This window comes from Aegilops tauschii, chromosome 3 (assembly GCF_002575655.3).
Source record: "Aegilops tauschii subsp. strangulata cultivar AL8/78 chromosome 3, Aet v6.0, whole genome shotgun sequence".
Taxonomy (NCBI): domain Eukaryota; kingdom Viridiplantae; phylum Streptophyta; class Magnoliopsida; order Poales; family Poaceae; genus Aegilops; species Aegilops tauschii.
In genome coordinates this window covers 519,575,611-519,590,310 of record NC_053037.3, presented here as the reverse complement: position 1 = coordinate 519,590,310, position 14,700 = coordinate 519,575,611, and the positions used below count along the sequence as shown (strand labels likewise).

Sequence of the window (14,700 nt, the reverse complement as noted above, 5' to 3'; positions counted from 1 at the left end):
TAGCTCGTTAATCAAAGATGGTTATGTTTCCTAGACATAGACATGAGTTGTCATTTGATTAACGGGATCACCTCATTAGGAGAATGACGTGATTGACTTGACCCATTCCGTTAGCTTAGCACCCGATCGTTTAGTATGTTGCTATTGCTTTCTTCATGACTTATACATGTTCCTATGACTATGAGATTATGCAACTCCCGTTTACCGGAGGAACACTTTGTGTGCTACCAAACGTCACAACGTAAATGGGTGATTATAAAGGTGCTCTACAGGTGTCTCCAAAGGTACTTTTTGGGTTGGCGTATTTCGAGATTAGGATTTGTCACTCCGATTGTCGGAGAGGTATCTCTGGGCCCACTCGGTAATGCACATCACTATAAGCCTTGCAAGCATTGTGACTAATGAGTTAGTTGCGGGGTGATGTATTACGGAACGAGTAAAGAGACTTGCCGGTAACGAGATTGAACTAGGTATCGAGATACCGATGATCGAATCTCGGGCAAGTAACATACCGATGACAAAGGGAACAACGTATGTTGTTATGCGGTCTGACCGATAAAGATCTTCGTAGAATATGTGGGAGCCAATATGGGCATCCAGGTCCCGCTATTGGTTATTGACCGGAGAGGTGTCTCGGTCATCTCTACATAGTTCTCGAACCCGTAGGGTCCGCACGCTTAACGTTACGATGACAGTTTTATTGAGTTTTGATGTACCGAAGGAGTTCGGAGTCCCGGATGAGATCGGGGATATGACGAGGAGTCTCGAAATGGTCGAGATGTAAAAATTGATATATTGTACGACTATATTCGGACTTCGGAAAGGTTCCGAGTGATTCGGGTATTTTTGGAGTACCGGAGAGTTACGGGAATTCGTATTGGGCCTTAATGGGCTATACGGGAAAGGAGAGAAAGGCCTCAAAAGGTGGCCGCACCCCTTCCCATGGTCTGGTCCGAATTGGACTAGGGAAGGGGGGCGCACCCTTCCTTCTTTCTCCTTCCCCCTTCCCTTCTCCTACTCCCACAAGGAAAGGAGGAGTCCTACTCCCGGTGGGAGTAGGACTCCCCCCTATGGCGCGCCTCTCCCCTTGGCCGGCTGCCTCCCCCTTGCTCCTTTATATACGGGGGCAGGGGGGCACCCCAGAGACACAACAATTGATCCTTGAGATCTCTTAGCCGTGTGCGGTGCCCCCTCCACCATATTACACCTCGATAATACCGTTGCGGAGCTTAGGCGAAGCCCTGCGTCGGTGGAACATCATCATCGTCACCACGCCGTCGTGCTGACGAAACTCTCCCTCAACACTCGGCTGGATCGGAGTTCGAGGGACGTCATCGAGCTGAACGTGTGTAGAACTCGGAGGTGCGGTACGTTCGGTACTTGATCGGTCGGATCGTGAAGACGTACGACTACATCAACCGCGTTGTGATAACGCTTCCGCTGTCGGTCTACGAGGGTACGTGGACAACACTCTCCCCTCTCGTTGCTATGCATCACCATGATCTTGCGTGTGCGTAGGAAAATTTTTGAAATTACTACGTTCCCCAACAGTGGCATCCGAGCCTGGTTTTATGCGTTGATGCTATGCATGAGTAGAACAGAAGTGAGTTGTGGGCGATATAAGTCATACTGCTTACCAGCATGTCATACTTTGGTTCAGCGGTATTGTGAGATGAAGCGGCCCGGACCGACATTACGCGTACGCTTACACGAGACTGGTTTCACCGTTGCGAGCACTCGTTGCTTAAAGGTGACCGGCGGGTGTCTGTCTCTCTCACTTTAGTTGAACCGAGTGTGGCTACGCCCGGTCCTTGCGAAGGTTAAAACAGCACCAACTTGACAAACTATCGTTGTGGTTTTGATGCGTAGGTAAGAACGGTTCTTGCTAAGCCCGTAGCAGCCACGTAAAACATGCAACAACAAAGTAGAGGACGTCTAACTTGTTTTTGCAAGGCATGTTGTGATGTGATATGGTCAAGACATGATGTGATATAATGTGTTGTATGAGATGATCATGTTTTGTAACCGAGTTATCGGCAACTGGCAGGAGCCATATGGTTGTCGCTTTATTGTATGAGATGCAATCGCCATGTAATAGTTTTACTTTATCCCTAAGCGGTAGCGATAGTCGTAAAAGCAATAAGGTGGCAAGACGACAACGATGCTACGATGGAGATCAAGGTGTCGCGCCGGTGACGACGGTGATCATGACGGTGCTTCGGAGATGGAGATCACAAGCACGGTGCTTCGGAGATGGAGATCACAAGCACAAGATGATGATGGCCATATCATATCACTTATATTGATTGCATGTGATGTTAATCCTTTATGCATCTTATCTTGCTTTGTTTGACGCTAGCATTATAAGATGATCCTTCACTAAATTATCAAAGTATAAGTGTTCTCCCTGAGTATGCACCGTTGCGAAAGTTCTTCGTGCTGAGACACCACGTGATGATCGGGTGTGATAGGCTCTACGTTCAAATACAACGGGTGCAAAACAATTGCACACGCGGAATACTCAGGTTAAACTTGACGAGCCTAGCATATAACAGATATGGCCTCGGAACACGGAGACCGAAAGGTCGAGCGTGAATCATATAGTAGATATGATCAACATAGTGATGTTCACCATTGAAACTACTCCATCTCACGTGATGATCGGACATGGTTTAGTTGATATGGATCACGTGATCACTTAGAGGATTAGAGGGATGTCTATCTAAGTGGGAGTTCTTAAGTAATATGATTAATTGAACTTGAATTTATCATGAACTTAGTCCTGATAGTATTTTGCAAATTATGTTGTAGATCAATAGCTCGCGTTGTTGCTTCCCTGTGTTTATTTTTGATATGTTCCTAGAGAAAAATTATGTTGAAAGATGTTAGTAGCAAAGATGCGGATTGGATCCGTGATCTGAGGATTATCCTCATTGCTGCACAGAAAAATTATGTCCTTGATGCACCGCTGGGTGACAGACCTATTGCAGGAGCAGATGCAGACGTTATGAATGTTTGGCTAGCTCAATATGATGACTACTTGATAGTTTAGTGCACCATGCTTAACGGCTTAGAATCGGGACTTCAAAGATGTTTTGAACGTCATGGACCATATAAGATGTTCCAGGAGTTGAAGTTAATATTTCAAGCAAATACCCGAGTTGAGAGATATGAAGTCTCCAACAAGTTCTATAGCTAAAAGATGGAGGAGAATCGCTCAACTAGTGAGCATGTGCTCAGATTGTCTGGGTACTACAATCGCTTGAATCAAGTGGGAGTTAATCTTCCAGATAAAATAGTGATTGACAGAATTCTCTACTCACCATCACCAAGTTAGTAGAACTTCGTGATGAACTATAGTATGCAAGGGATGATGAAAGTAATTCCCGAGCACTTCGTGTGCTGAAATCGACGAAGGTAGAAATCAAGAAAAACATCAAGTGTTGATGGTTGACGAGACCACTAGTTTCAAGAAAAGGGCAAAGGGAAGAAGGGGAACTTCAAAAAGAACGGCAAGCAAGTTGCTACTCGAGTGAAGAAGCCCAAGTCTGTACCTAAGCCTGAGACTAAGTGCTTCTACTACAAAGGGACTGGTCACTGGAGGCGAAACTGCCCCAAGTATTTGGTGGATAAGAAGGATGGCAAAGTGAACAAAGGTTTATTGGATATACATGTTATTGATGTGTACTTACTAGTGTTTATAGCAACCCCTCAGTATTTGATACTGGTTCAGTTGCTAAAGAGTAGTAACTCGAAAACGGGAGTTGCAGAATAAATAGAGACTAGTAAAAGGCGAGGTGACGATGTGTGTTGGAAGTAGTTCCAAGATTGATATGATCATCATCGCACACTCACTATACTTTCGGGATTAGTGTTGAAACTAAATAAGTGTTATTTGGTGTTTGCGTTGAGCATGAATATGATTTGATCATGTTTTTTGCAATACGGTTATTCATTTAAGTTAGAGAACAATTGTTGTTCTGTTTACATGAATAAAAACCTTCTATGGTCATACACACCAACGAAAATGGTTTGTTGGATCTCGATCGTAGTGATACACATAATCATAATATTGAAGCCAAAAGATGCAAAGTTAATAATGATAGTGCAACTTATTTGTGGCACTGCCGTTTAGGTCATATTGGTGTAAAGCGCATGAAGAAACTCCATACTGATGGGATTTTGGAATACTTGATGTTTGCGATCCTTGCCTCATGGGCAAGATGACTAAAATGCCGTTCTCCGGAACTATGGAGAGAGCAACAGATTCGTTGGAAATCATACATACAGATGTATGTGGACCGATGAATATTGAGGCTCGTAGCAGGTATCATTTTTTTCTGACCTTCACAGATGATTTGAGCAGATATGGGCATATCTACTTAATGAAACAGAAGTCAGAAACATTTGAAAAGTTCATATAATTTCAGAGTGAAGTAGAAAATCATCGTAACAAGAAAATAAAGTTTCTACGATCTGATCGCGGAGACAAATATTTGAGTTACGAGTTTGGTCTTCAATTAAAACAATGTGGAATAGTGTCACAAATTCGTGCCACCTGGAACACCACAGCATAATGGTGTGTCCGAACGTCATAACCGTACTTTATTGGATATAGTGCAATCTATGATGTCTCTTACCAATTTACCACTATCGTTTTGGGGTTATGCATTAGAGACAGCTACATTCACGTTAAATAGGGCACCATCAAAATCCGTTGAGACGACGCCTTATGAACTGTGGTTTGGCAAGAAACCAAAGTTGTCGTTTCTTAAAGTTTGGGGTTGCGATGCTTATGTGAAAAAGTTTCATCCTGATAAGCTTAAACCCAAATCGGAGAAATGTGTCTTCATAGGATACCCAAAGGAGACAGTTGGGTACACCTTCTATCACAAATCCGAAGGGAAGACATTCGTTGCTTAGTATGGATCCTTTCTAGAGAAGGAGTTTCTCTCGAAAGAAGTGAGTGGGAGGAAAGTAGAACTTGATGAGGTAACTGTACCTGCTCCCTTATTGGAAAGTAGTTCATCACAGAAATCTGTTCCTGTGACTCCTACACCAATTAGTGAGGAAGTTAATGATGATGATCATGTAACTTCAGATCAAGTTACTACCAAACCTCGTAGGTAAACCAGAGTAAGATCCGCATCAGAGTGGTATGGTAATCCTGTTCTGAAGGTTATGTTACTAGACCATGACGAACCTACGAACTATGAAGAAGCGATGGTGAGCCCAGATTCCGCAAAATGGCTTGAAGCCATGAAATCTGAGATGAGATCCATGTATGAGAACAAAGTATGGACTTTGATTGACTTGCCCAATGATCGGCGAGCCATTGAGATTAAATGGATCTTCAAGAGGAAGACGGACGCTGATAGTAGTGTCACTATCTACAAAGCTAGAATTGTCGCAAAAAGGTTTTCGACAAATTCAAGATGTTGACTACGATGAGAGTTTCTCACTCGTATCTATGCTTAAGTCTGTCCGAATCATGTTAGCAATTGCCGCATTTTATGAAATCTGGCAAATGGATAAACAAAACTGCATTCCTTAATGGATTTATTAGAGAAGAGTTGTATATGATGCAACCAGAAGGTTTTGTCAATCCTAAAGGTGCTAACAAAATATGCAAGCTCCAGCGATCCATCTATGGACTGGTGCAAGCATCTCGGAGTTGGAATATACACTTTGATAAGTTGATCAAAGCATATAGTTGTATACAGACTTGCGATGAAGCCTGTATTTACAAGAAAGTGAGTGGGAGCACTACAGCATTTCTGATAAGTATATGTGAATGACATATTGTTGATCGGAAATAATGTAGAATTATTCTGCAAAGCATAAAGGAGTGTTTGAAAGGAGTTTTTCAAAGAAAGACCTCGGTGAAGCTGCTTACATATTGAGCATCAAGATCTATAGAGATAGATCAAGACACTTGATAAGTTTTTTCAATGAGTACATACCTTAACAAGATTTTGAAGTAGTTCAAAATAGAAACAGTCAAAGAAAGAGTTCTTGCCTGTGTTACAAGGTGTGAAATTGAGTAAGACTCAAAGCCCGACCAGGGCAGAAGATAGAAAGAGAATGAAAGTCATTCCCTATGCCTCGGCCATAGGTTCTATAAAGTATGCCATGCTGTGTACCAGATCTATTGTATACCCTACACTGATTTTGGCAAGGGAATACAATAGTGATCTAGGAGTAGATCACTGGACAGCGGTCAAAATTATCCTTAGTGGAATAAGGATATGTTTCTCGATTATGGAAGTGACAAAAGGTTCGTCGTAAAGGGTTACGTCGATGCAAGTTTTGACACTAAATCTAGATGACTCTAAGTCTCGGTCTAGATACATATTGAAAGTGGGAGCAATTAGCTAGAGTAGCTCCGTGCAGAGCATTGTAGACATAGAAATTTGCAAAATACTTACGGATCTGAATGTGACAGACCCGTTGACTAAAATTATCTCACAATCAAAACATAATCACACCTTAGTACTCTTTGGGTGTTAATCACATAGCAATGTGAACTAGATTATTGACTCTAGTAAACCCTTTGAGTGTTGGTCACATAGAGATGTGAACTATGGGTGTTAATCACATGGTGATGTGAATTATTGATGTTAAATCACATGGCGATGTGAACTAGATTATTGACTCTAGTGCAAGTGGGAGACTGAAGGAAATATGCCCTAGAGGCAATAATAAAGTATCATATATTTCCTTATATCATGATAAATGTTTATCATTCATGCTAGAATTGTATTAACCGGAAACATAATACATGTGTGAATACATAGACAAACAGAGTGTCACTAGTATGCCTCTACTTGACTAGCTCGTTAATCAAAGCTGGTTATGTTTCCTAGCCATAGACATGAGTTGTCATTTGATTAACGGGATCACCTCATTAGGAGAATGACGTGATTGACTTGACCCATTCCGTTAGCTTAGCACCCGATCGTTTAGTATGTTGCTATTGCTTTCTTCATGACTTATACATGTTCCTATGACTATGAGATTATGCAACTCCCGTTTACCGGAGGAACACTTTGTGTGCTACCAAACGTCACAACGTAAATGGGTGATTATAAAGGTGCTCTACAGGTGTCTCCAAAGGTACTTGTTGGGTTGGCGTATTTCGAGATTAGGATTTGTCACTCCGATTGTCGGAGAGGTATCTCTGGGCCCACTCGGTAATGCACATCACTATAAGCCTTTGCAAGCATTGTGACTAATGAGTTAGTTGCGGGATGATGTATTACAGAACGAGTAAAGAGACTTGCCGGTAACGAGATTGAACTAGGTATCGAGATACCGACGATCGAATCTCGGGCAAGTAACATACCGATGACAAAGGGAACAACGTATGTTGTTATGCGGTCTGACCGATAAAGATCTTCGTAGAATATGTGGGAGCCAATATGGGCATCCAGGTCCCGTTATTGGTTATTGATCGGAGAGGTGTCTCGGTCATGTCTACATAGTTCTCGAACCCGTAGGGTCCACACGCTTAACGTTACGATGACAGTTTTATTGAGTTTTGATGTACCGAAGGAGTTCGGAGTCCCGGATGAGATCGGGGATATGACGAGGAGTCTCGAAATGGTCGAGACGTAAAAATCGATATATTGGACGACTATATTCGAACTTCGGAAAGGTTCCGAGTGATTCGGGTATTTTTCGGAGTACCGGAGAGTTACGGGAATTCGTATTGGGCCTTAATGGGCCATACGGGAAAGGAGAGAAAGGCCTCAAAAGGTGGCCGCACCCCTCCCCATGGTCTGGTCCGAATTGGACTAAGGAAGGGGGGCGCACCCTTCCTTCTTTCTCCTTCCCCCTTCCCTTCTCCTACTCCCACAAGGAAAGGAGGAGTCCTACTCCCGGTGGGAGTAGGACTCCCCCCTATGGCGCGCCTCTCCCCTTGGCCGGCTGCCTCCCCCTTGCTCCTTTATATACGGGGGCAGGGGGCACCCCAGAGACACAACAATTGATCCTTGAGATCTCTTAGCCGTGTGCGGTGCCCCCTCCACCATATTACACCTCGATAATACCGTTGCGGAGCTTAGGCGAAGCCCTGCTTCGGTGGAACATCATCATCGTCACCACGCCATCGTGCTGACGAAACTCTCCCTCAACACTCGGCTGGATCGGAGTTCGAGGGACGTCATCGAGCTGAACGTGTGTAGAACTCGGAGGTGCGGTACGTTCGGTACTTGATCGGTCGGATCGTGAAGACGTACGACTACATCAACCGCGTTGTGATAACGCTTCCGCTGTCGGTCTACGAGGGTACGTGGACAACACTCTCCCCTCTCGTTGCTATGCATCACCATGATCTTGCGTGTGCGTAGGAAATTTTTTGAAATTACTACGTTCCCCAACAAAATACCCCAAAAATCCCAGAACCCTAGGGGAGTCGACGAAATATTCATCCAGTCGCCGCAGAGTCCAGAACCACCAGATCAAATCGATGATGCGTGAGTAGTTCTTTGTAGACCTTTGGGTCCGTAGTTAGTAGCTAGATGGCTTCATCTCTCTCTCGTAATTCTCAATACAATGGTCTCTTGGAGATCCATATGATGTAACTCTTTTGCGGTGTGTTTTGGGATCCGATGAACTTCGAGTTTATGATCATATCTAGCTTTTTATATCCATGAAAGTATTTGAGTTTCTTTGATCTCTTTTATGCATGATTGCTTATAGCCTCGTATTTCTTCTCCGATATTTGGGTTTTGTTTGGCCAACTTGATCTATTTATCTTGCAATGGGAAGAGGTGCTTTGTAGTGGATTCGATCTTACGGTGCTTGATCCCAGTGACAGAAGGGGGACCGGCATGTATGTATCGTTGCTACTAAGGATAAAACGATGGGGGTCTATCTCTACATAGATAGATCTTGTCTACATCATGTCATCGTTCTTATTGCATTACTCCGTTTCTTCATGAACTTAATACACTAGATGCATGTTGGATAGAGGTCGATGTGCGGAGTAATAGTAGTAGATGCAGGCAGGAGTCGGTCTACTAATCTTGGACGTGATGCCTATATAATGATCATTGCCTGGATATCGTCATAATTATTTGAAGTTCTATCAATTGCCTAATAGTAATTTGTTCACCCACTGCTTTGTTATTTTTCTCGAGAGAAGCCACTAGTGAAACCTACGGCCCCGGGGTCTTCTTTCTCATATTATTTGCCTTTGCTTTTATTTTCAGATCTATTAATCTAAAAACCCAAAAATACCTTGCTGTAATTTATTGTATTTGGCGTTCGATCTATCAATATTTATAACCTTTTTCCCGTCACGCACCAATTTCTGGCACCGTTACCCGAAAGGGATTGACAACCCCTTTAACACATCGGGTAGCGAGGATTAATTTGTTATCTGTGTGCAGGGGCTGTTTACGTTGTGTTGCTTGGTTCTCCTACTGGTTCGATAACCTTGGTTTCATATCTGAGGGAAATACCTACCGCCGCTGTGCTGCATCATCCCTTCCTCTTTGAGGAAATACCGACGTAGCTTCAAGCGACATCATGATCCTCTCTTGCTCCCGCATAATCATTGGAGCATAAGAAATGACGGGTCTCTCACCACGACGAACAGCTCTCCTGTGCATGAACATGACCCATGCCTAAATCACAGCAATCAGTGCTGCCGCCTAAACTTCCAGCCTCATCCGCGTCCATAACCTAGTCGACATCGAGGGTCTGTTAAGCATGGGAAAATCGATCCTACCAACAGACCTAACATACGGGAGAGGGGGTGTTTCTTACTGGCACCGGAGACGAGGACAGCGAAGGGGGTGGCATGGCTGAGGCAAGGACGACCCGACAGTGTCCAACAGGAAGGGGGGCACTAGCTCCTATAGCCGGATAGTGATGCTGCCTCGTCTGCCACCACCGCCGCCGCTTGTGCAGATCTGAGTCGCCACCGCCGCCGGTGGTGAGGCTAGAGGAAGTGGTTGTCCTAGAGGTAGTGGTGACCGAGTAATTGGAGGGTGAGGCTAGATTTAGCGTTGTGCCGCCGCGTCCAATTTCCATCTCCCGCCACCCCCTCGTTTTCGGGTTGCTCCCGCGCGTGCGAGCTTGCGCCACACTGAGCCTGGCTTGCTAGAAACTGCCGATTCAAGTATTTTCAGCGAGCAGGCTCCTGGCTGCTTTAAACTTCGTGCCCATGTGAGCCAGACCACCCCGTATGCAACCAAAACACAATTCGTGGCCCAACTCGGCTTGGTTGGCCCTAATGCGGGCAACCAAACACGCCTAAAGTGATGCCGGGATGCATGGCTACACAAAGTTGGTCGTCTGGCTGTTGGTCCTAAGCAGCTCGTCAGCGTACTTTGGCCATGGAAGGACCTCAAACAATCGTTGATAATGATATTCTAGGGAAAAAATTCCGGTGTAATGTCGGTTCACCAGAATGGAATGTTGGCACCCTGATGAGAACAGGGTTCTCAGTTCGCGCCTCGGCAGCCTAGGACTCGAAGGTCCATTCCCTTGAGGCCTCGAGCTTTGCACCTCCATCACCGCCTTGGACCTGTCAGGCAACAACTTTTCAAGGGCGCTCTCGGAACACATCTATGAGTAGAGGCCCTATGTGAGCTTTCTGGACATCTCAAATAACGGCTTCTCAAGTGGAATCCCTGCAAGCATCGTGAACATGACCTATCTCAATGTCCTCGCTCTTCAACACAACCAGTTCGCCGACCGAATTCCGGTGATCAACCTTTCACGGCCCATTCTTTCGACGCCGCCGAGAACTCTGTTGTCGTGTCCTGTTCCGGACTCTTTGCAACGCTTCTCGGCTGCCAACTTCATGGACTCTTTGCAACTCTTTGTGGGTGATGACGTGTACCACATGCATATGCAGTGCGATTGTTCAGAGATCTGCGTAATAAAATAATATCCGCATTGGGTTTTCAATTTGAAGCATGAGTGGCTGATTGGGCACTAATCAATGCTTAACGCCGGAAATCCCTTTTGGAGCTCGGCCTCCAAATTCAAAACTCAAATTTCATCAAAATTCATATTTTTACATTTCAAAAAATCCTGAAAAACACACAGAGATATACATGAAGGCATAACACACATGTGTGTAAATTTTCAGAGCAAAATACGTTGAAATGAGGGTTGTGAAGAAAAAACAAATATGGGGTTGTTTAACATGATACTATTCATCCTTCCGGGCCATGAATTTGTCTTTCTTTTACAAGTCGCAACTCAAGATATTTCATGATGAATTTTTACACACATGTGGGTTACATCCTTACATACACGCATATTTTTTCAGAATTTTTTGAACCATTAAAATCTGAATTTGAATATTTCAAAAATAAAGACCTCCGTGAAGCTCGGCCTCCAAAACGCCTCTCTACTCCCTTCGTTTCATAGTTCTTGTTTGATCTAGCTAAAATCACGACGAGAGTTATTGAACAGATGAAGTAGTTGAGAAGCGGGCCCATGCGCCTTGTCGGAATGTCACCAATGGGCAGTAGCATTCTCGCGTTATCATAGTAGTTGCTGCTCAGTCGTTGACTTCTTTTTTCAAATAACACATCGTTGACATTTTCCTAATGCAAGACACGGTTGCTTAAAACTTGCTCTTTCCAATATTAATATTATCTGATAAAAGCTCTCCTTCCCATTTCCCCGATGCTGCGTGTCCATGTCTAATGGCTAGGTGATTAACCATCTCGTGCTGACATTCGACCTTGTTGGTTCTTGCCCAACTTCCGCTGCCTTGTTGCAATGTGCCAACGGCGACAAGAATTGAGGAATTAGCACAAGCAAAGCGGTGCTCCGGTGCCGGGATTTTCTCTTTTCTACGAGCTCTGATCGTTCAGTCATTCCGGGCGGAGGTTTCTTCTTTGGCTGAATCAATCGGTGAGTGTTCACCTCATCTTGTCTAAAAAGTACTAATGCATGGAACTGACGCATGCATTACAATTCGCATCTTCGGAGGCTGCTTTGTGATGTCTCTGAGCACATTACTTCTTCAGCTGATCTGATTTCAAGTATAGTGTTAGTGTTAAATGTTCTTACACAAGCTTTGATTTGATCAGGCGATGCTTGGATAATTTCGTTCCCTCCACGATCGCGATGGCCGATGATACCAAGTTCCTCCTGTGGCTGCTGCTCCTGAGCAGCTCATCGTTGTGCCACGGTTCTGAGCTTGACATCCAGTGCCTGAAGTCCGTACAAAAATCAGTGGCCGACCCAAACGGCATCCTCAAATCCTCTTGGAAATTCAACAAGAACGGCCGCAGCGGCTACATATGCGGATTCACCGGCGTGGAATGCTGGAGCCACGACGATAACAGGGTGCTCACTCTGCGCCTGCCCAACTTGGGACTCCAAGGGCCGTTCCCCCAAGGCCTCCATGACTGCACGAGCATGATCGCGCTGGACCTCTCAGGCAACGGTTTCTCAGGGCCGATCCCTTCGCGCATCGCACACGATGCGCCGCACCTGTCGTACCTGGACCTCTCGAACAACAGCTTCTCCGGCGAGATCCCGGACGGCATCGCCAACATGGTGTATCTCAACGTGCTCAACCTCGAGTACAGCCGGCTCGACGGCCAGATTCCGGAGCGGTTCAACGCGCTTGGCCGGTTAACGACGTTCAGCGTCGCGGACAACCTGTTATCGGGGCCTGTTCCTTCTTTGCTGCGGAAGTTTCCGGCCTCGCACTTTGCTGGTAACCGTGGGCTCTGCGGTGCGCCGTTGGACGGGTGCCCTGGCAAGAGATGGGGATTGATCACGATCAACGACCAGTCTACTGTCGGAGCGGCTGTCGGGTTCGTCGTGGGGTTCGTGGCGGCTTTCTACTTCCCGCACTGGTTCGGCTTCTCCGGGAGGCCCCGTGCTTGCAGCCTCCGCGTATGATCTTGCCACCTGTTCTGGAACTTTGTCTGACATTAGCGGCAACTCCAACAGCTATTCTATTTATTTTGTCTACCGTTTGAACAGTTATCTTTCACCCGATGCGCAGTATACAAGTCAACTTGGCATGTGCCGCGTGCTGTTGCTTGCAATGGGAAATGCATATTTCAACTCTTGTGCAATGGCGTGAGTTGTGATCATAATCTAACCGGAGCAGCAGAAAAAAAAATCAAATGTTAGCTTTTGATGTACGTACTGATGCGCGCCCACTACCCGAAATCAAGGTCAAGCAAACCAGCTGAGACGGCAAAGCTGCGCACGCGATCGATTGCTTCCGGTTCTGGGCACTGCTTGACTCATTTCTTTCTTTTTGAGCAAAGGGACTACCCGCCCGCAGATTCTTCATTCGTTAACGAAACAGTTGAGAGTTTCTACACCACCCGTGAGGGCACTGCTGTCTGCTGTACTACGACGTACAGTGCCTTTGAGCTGTCCAAGCTAGAGGATGGGCCTCTCGAATTAACTACCACGGACGCGCTCTGGTTCCATCACTGCTGTGTGCTGACCCGTGACTTGGTCAGAGATGGTTCGCTGAAGCGAGAGGGCCATCTCTCGAGTTGCATAGATGGGTTCCGATGGCGAGGCCATCCATCGACATCCGCAGCGAGACGCACGCCGGAAAGCGCACGCGCACCACGTACGCACGCTCTACGCCACTCGCTAGTAGCGGGCGTCGTGGTCTAACCTCCCAAGTTAAGAGGATACGGATCGATCCATCCGTGTGCCGACGACGCGGGGATCGCTAGCTTGTGTAGGTAGGTAGCGTTCGCCTTCCAAAGCGAGAAGCTACGGCCAAAAAAAACTTAGAACTCATTTAGATGAGATATAATTTAGTCTTATTCATCTGGAAAACAAGAACAGATACAACCCACGTCAGCACACACGCATCTTATAGCATCACATTCAATGGCTATAAAAGATGAATGAGACCAAATTATATTTCATCTAGATGAGTTCTAGCAAAACTGAAAGAAAAAGAAGGCCGCATTCCACACCGTTGTTGTTCGTATGTCAAGGACTATCTCGATAGCTAAATGTAAGTTGACTGAAAATAGAATTTTGGTCGGTCGATTTTTTTACAAAGGGGGCAGCCGCCAGAGGAAGGAATAAGCAGTTGCCACTCTCCAGAGAAGCTACCCCATGATCTATCTTAGGGGTGTTGGGGTGGGGGTACAGGTTTGCCGCAAGAAATGGATCATGACCGGGGTTAAAGGAATGGCAGGGAAGCAACGGCACGACGATGGCCGGTGGTTGGGGGCAGGGCGGGGCGGCGAGCTTGGCGCGGGAGCACCGCCGGCTGCGAATGGCAGCAGCAGGCGGTTAGGCAAGCAGTGACTCGTCGGTTCAAAGGAAAAGGATGAATAGGAGGTCTAGAGGGAGGTTGAAGAAAGGGATCTAGCCCTTCATCGCATCCGACGACTTGAAACAATCGACTGAACCAAAAAATAATAATCAGGCGACTGTCATCTAGCCCGTCCCAAGGACTATTTGATTGCGTGCATTCAACCCAACCAAGTACCGGTGGTGCAAAAATTTTATTGTCTCGGTTGCATCAAACCCTGAAGCACTTCTAGGGTAGGCTAAGCAGAACGGTTGATTCGGCCGTTTTTTGGGAGCCAGTCTCTGGTGTGGCTCTCACCTGCACACCTGGGGAAGTGTGAGAGATGGATGGGTCGTATCGAATCCGACTTAACTCCCACCCTCTCTCGCCTCACTGTCCAAGCACATTCAGAAATTACTCTCTCAGTGCTAATTCGG

At 45.8% G+C, this 14,700-nt stretch overlaps 1 protein-coding gene across 1 annotated transcript; it reads left to right on the top strand.

Moving 5' to 3' along the window:
• Positions 1-11,595: 11,595 nt before the first annotated feature.
• On the top strand, positions 11,596-13,091 carry LOC109786361 (probably inactive leucine-rich repeat receptor-like protein kinase At5g48380). Its single transcript, XM_020344932.3, has 2 exons — positions 11,596-11,883; positions 12,063-13,091. Exon 2 carries the CDS (start codon positions 12,100-12,102, stop codon positions 12,883-12,885), a length of 786 nt encoding a protein of 261 aa, XP_020200521.1. The 5' UTR covers positions 11,596-11,883; positions 12,063-12,099; the 3' UTR covers positions 12,886-13,091.
• The last annotated feature ends 1,609 nt before the right edge of the window (positions 13,092-14,700 follow it).

Coding starts and splice junctions, on each gene's coding strand:
- LOC109786361 (XM_020344932.3), top strand. CDS start 12,100: ATGGCCGATGATACCAAGTTCCTCCTGTGGCTGCTGCTCCTGAGCAGC.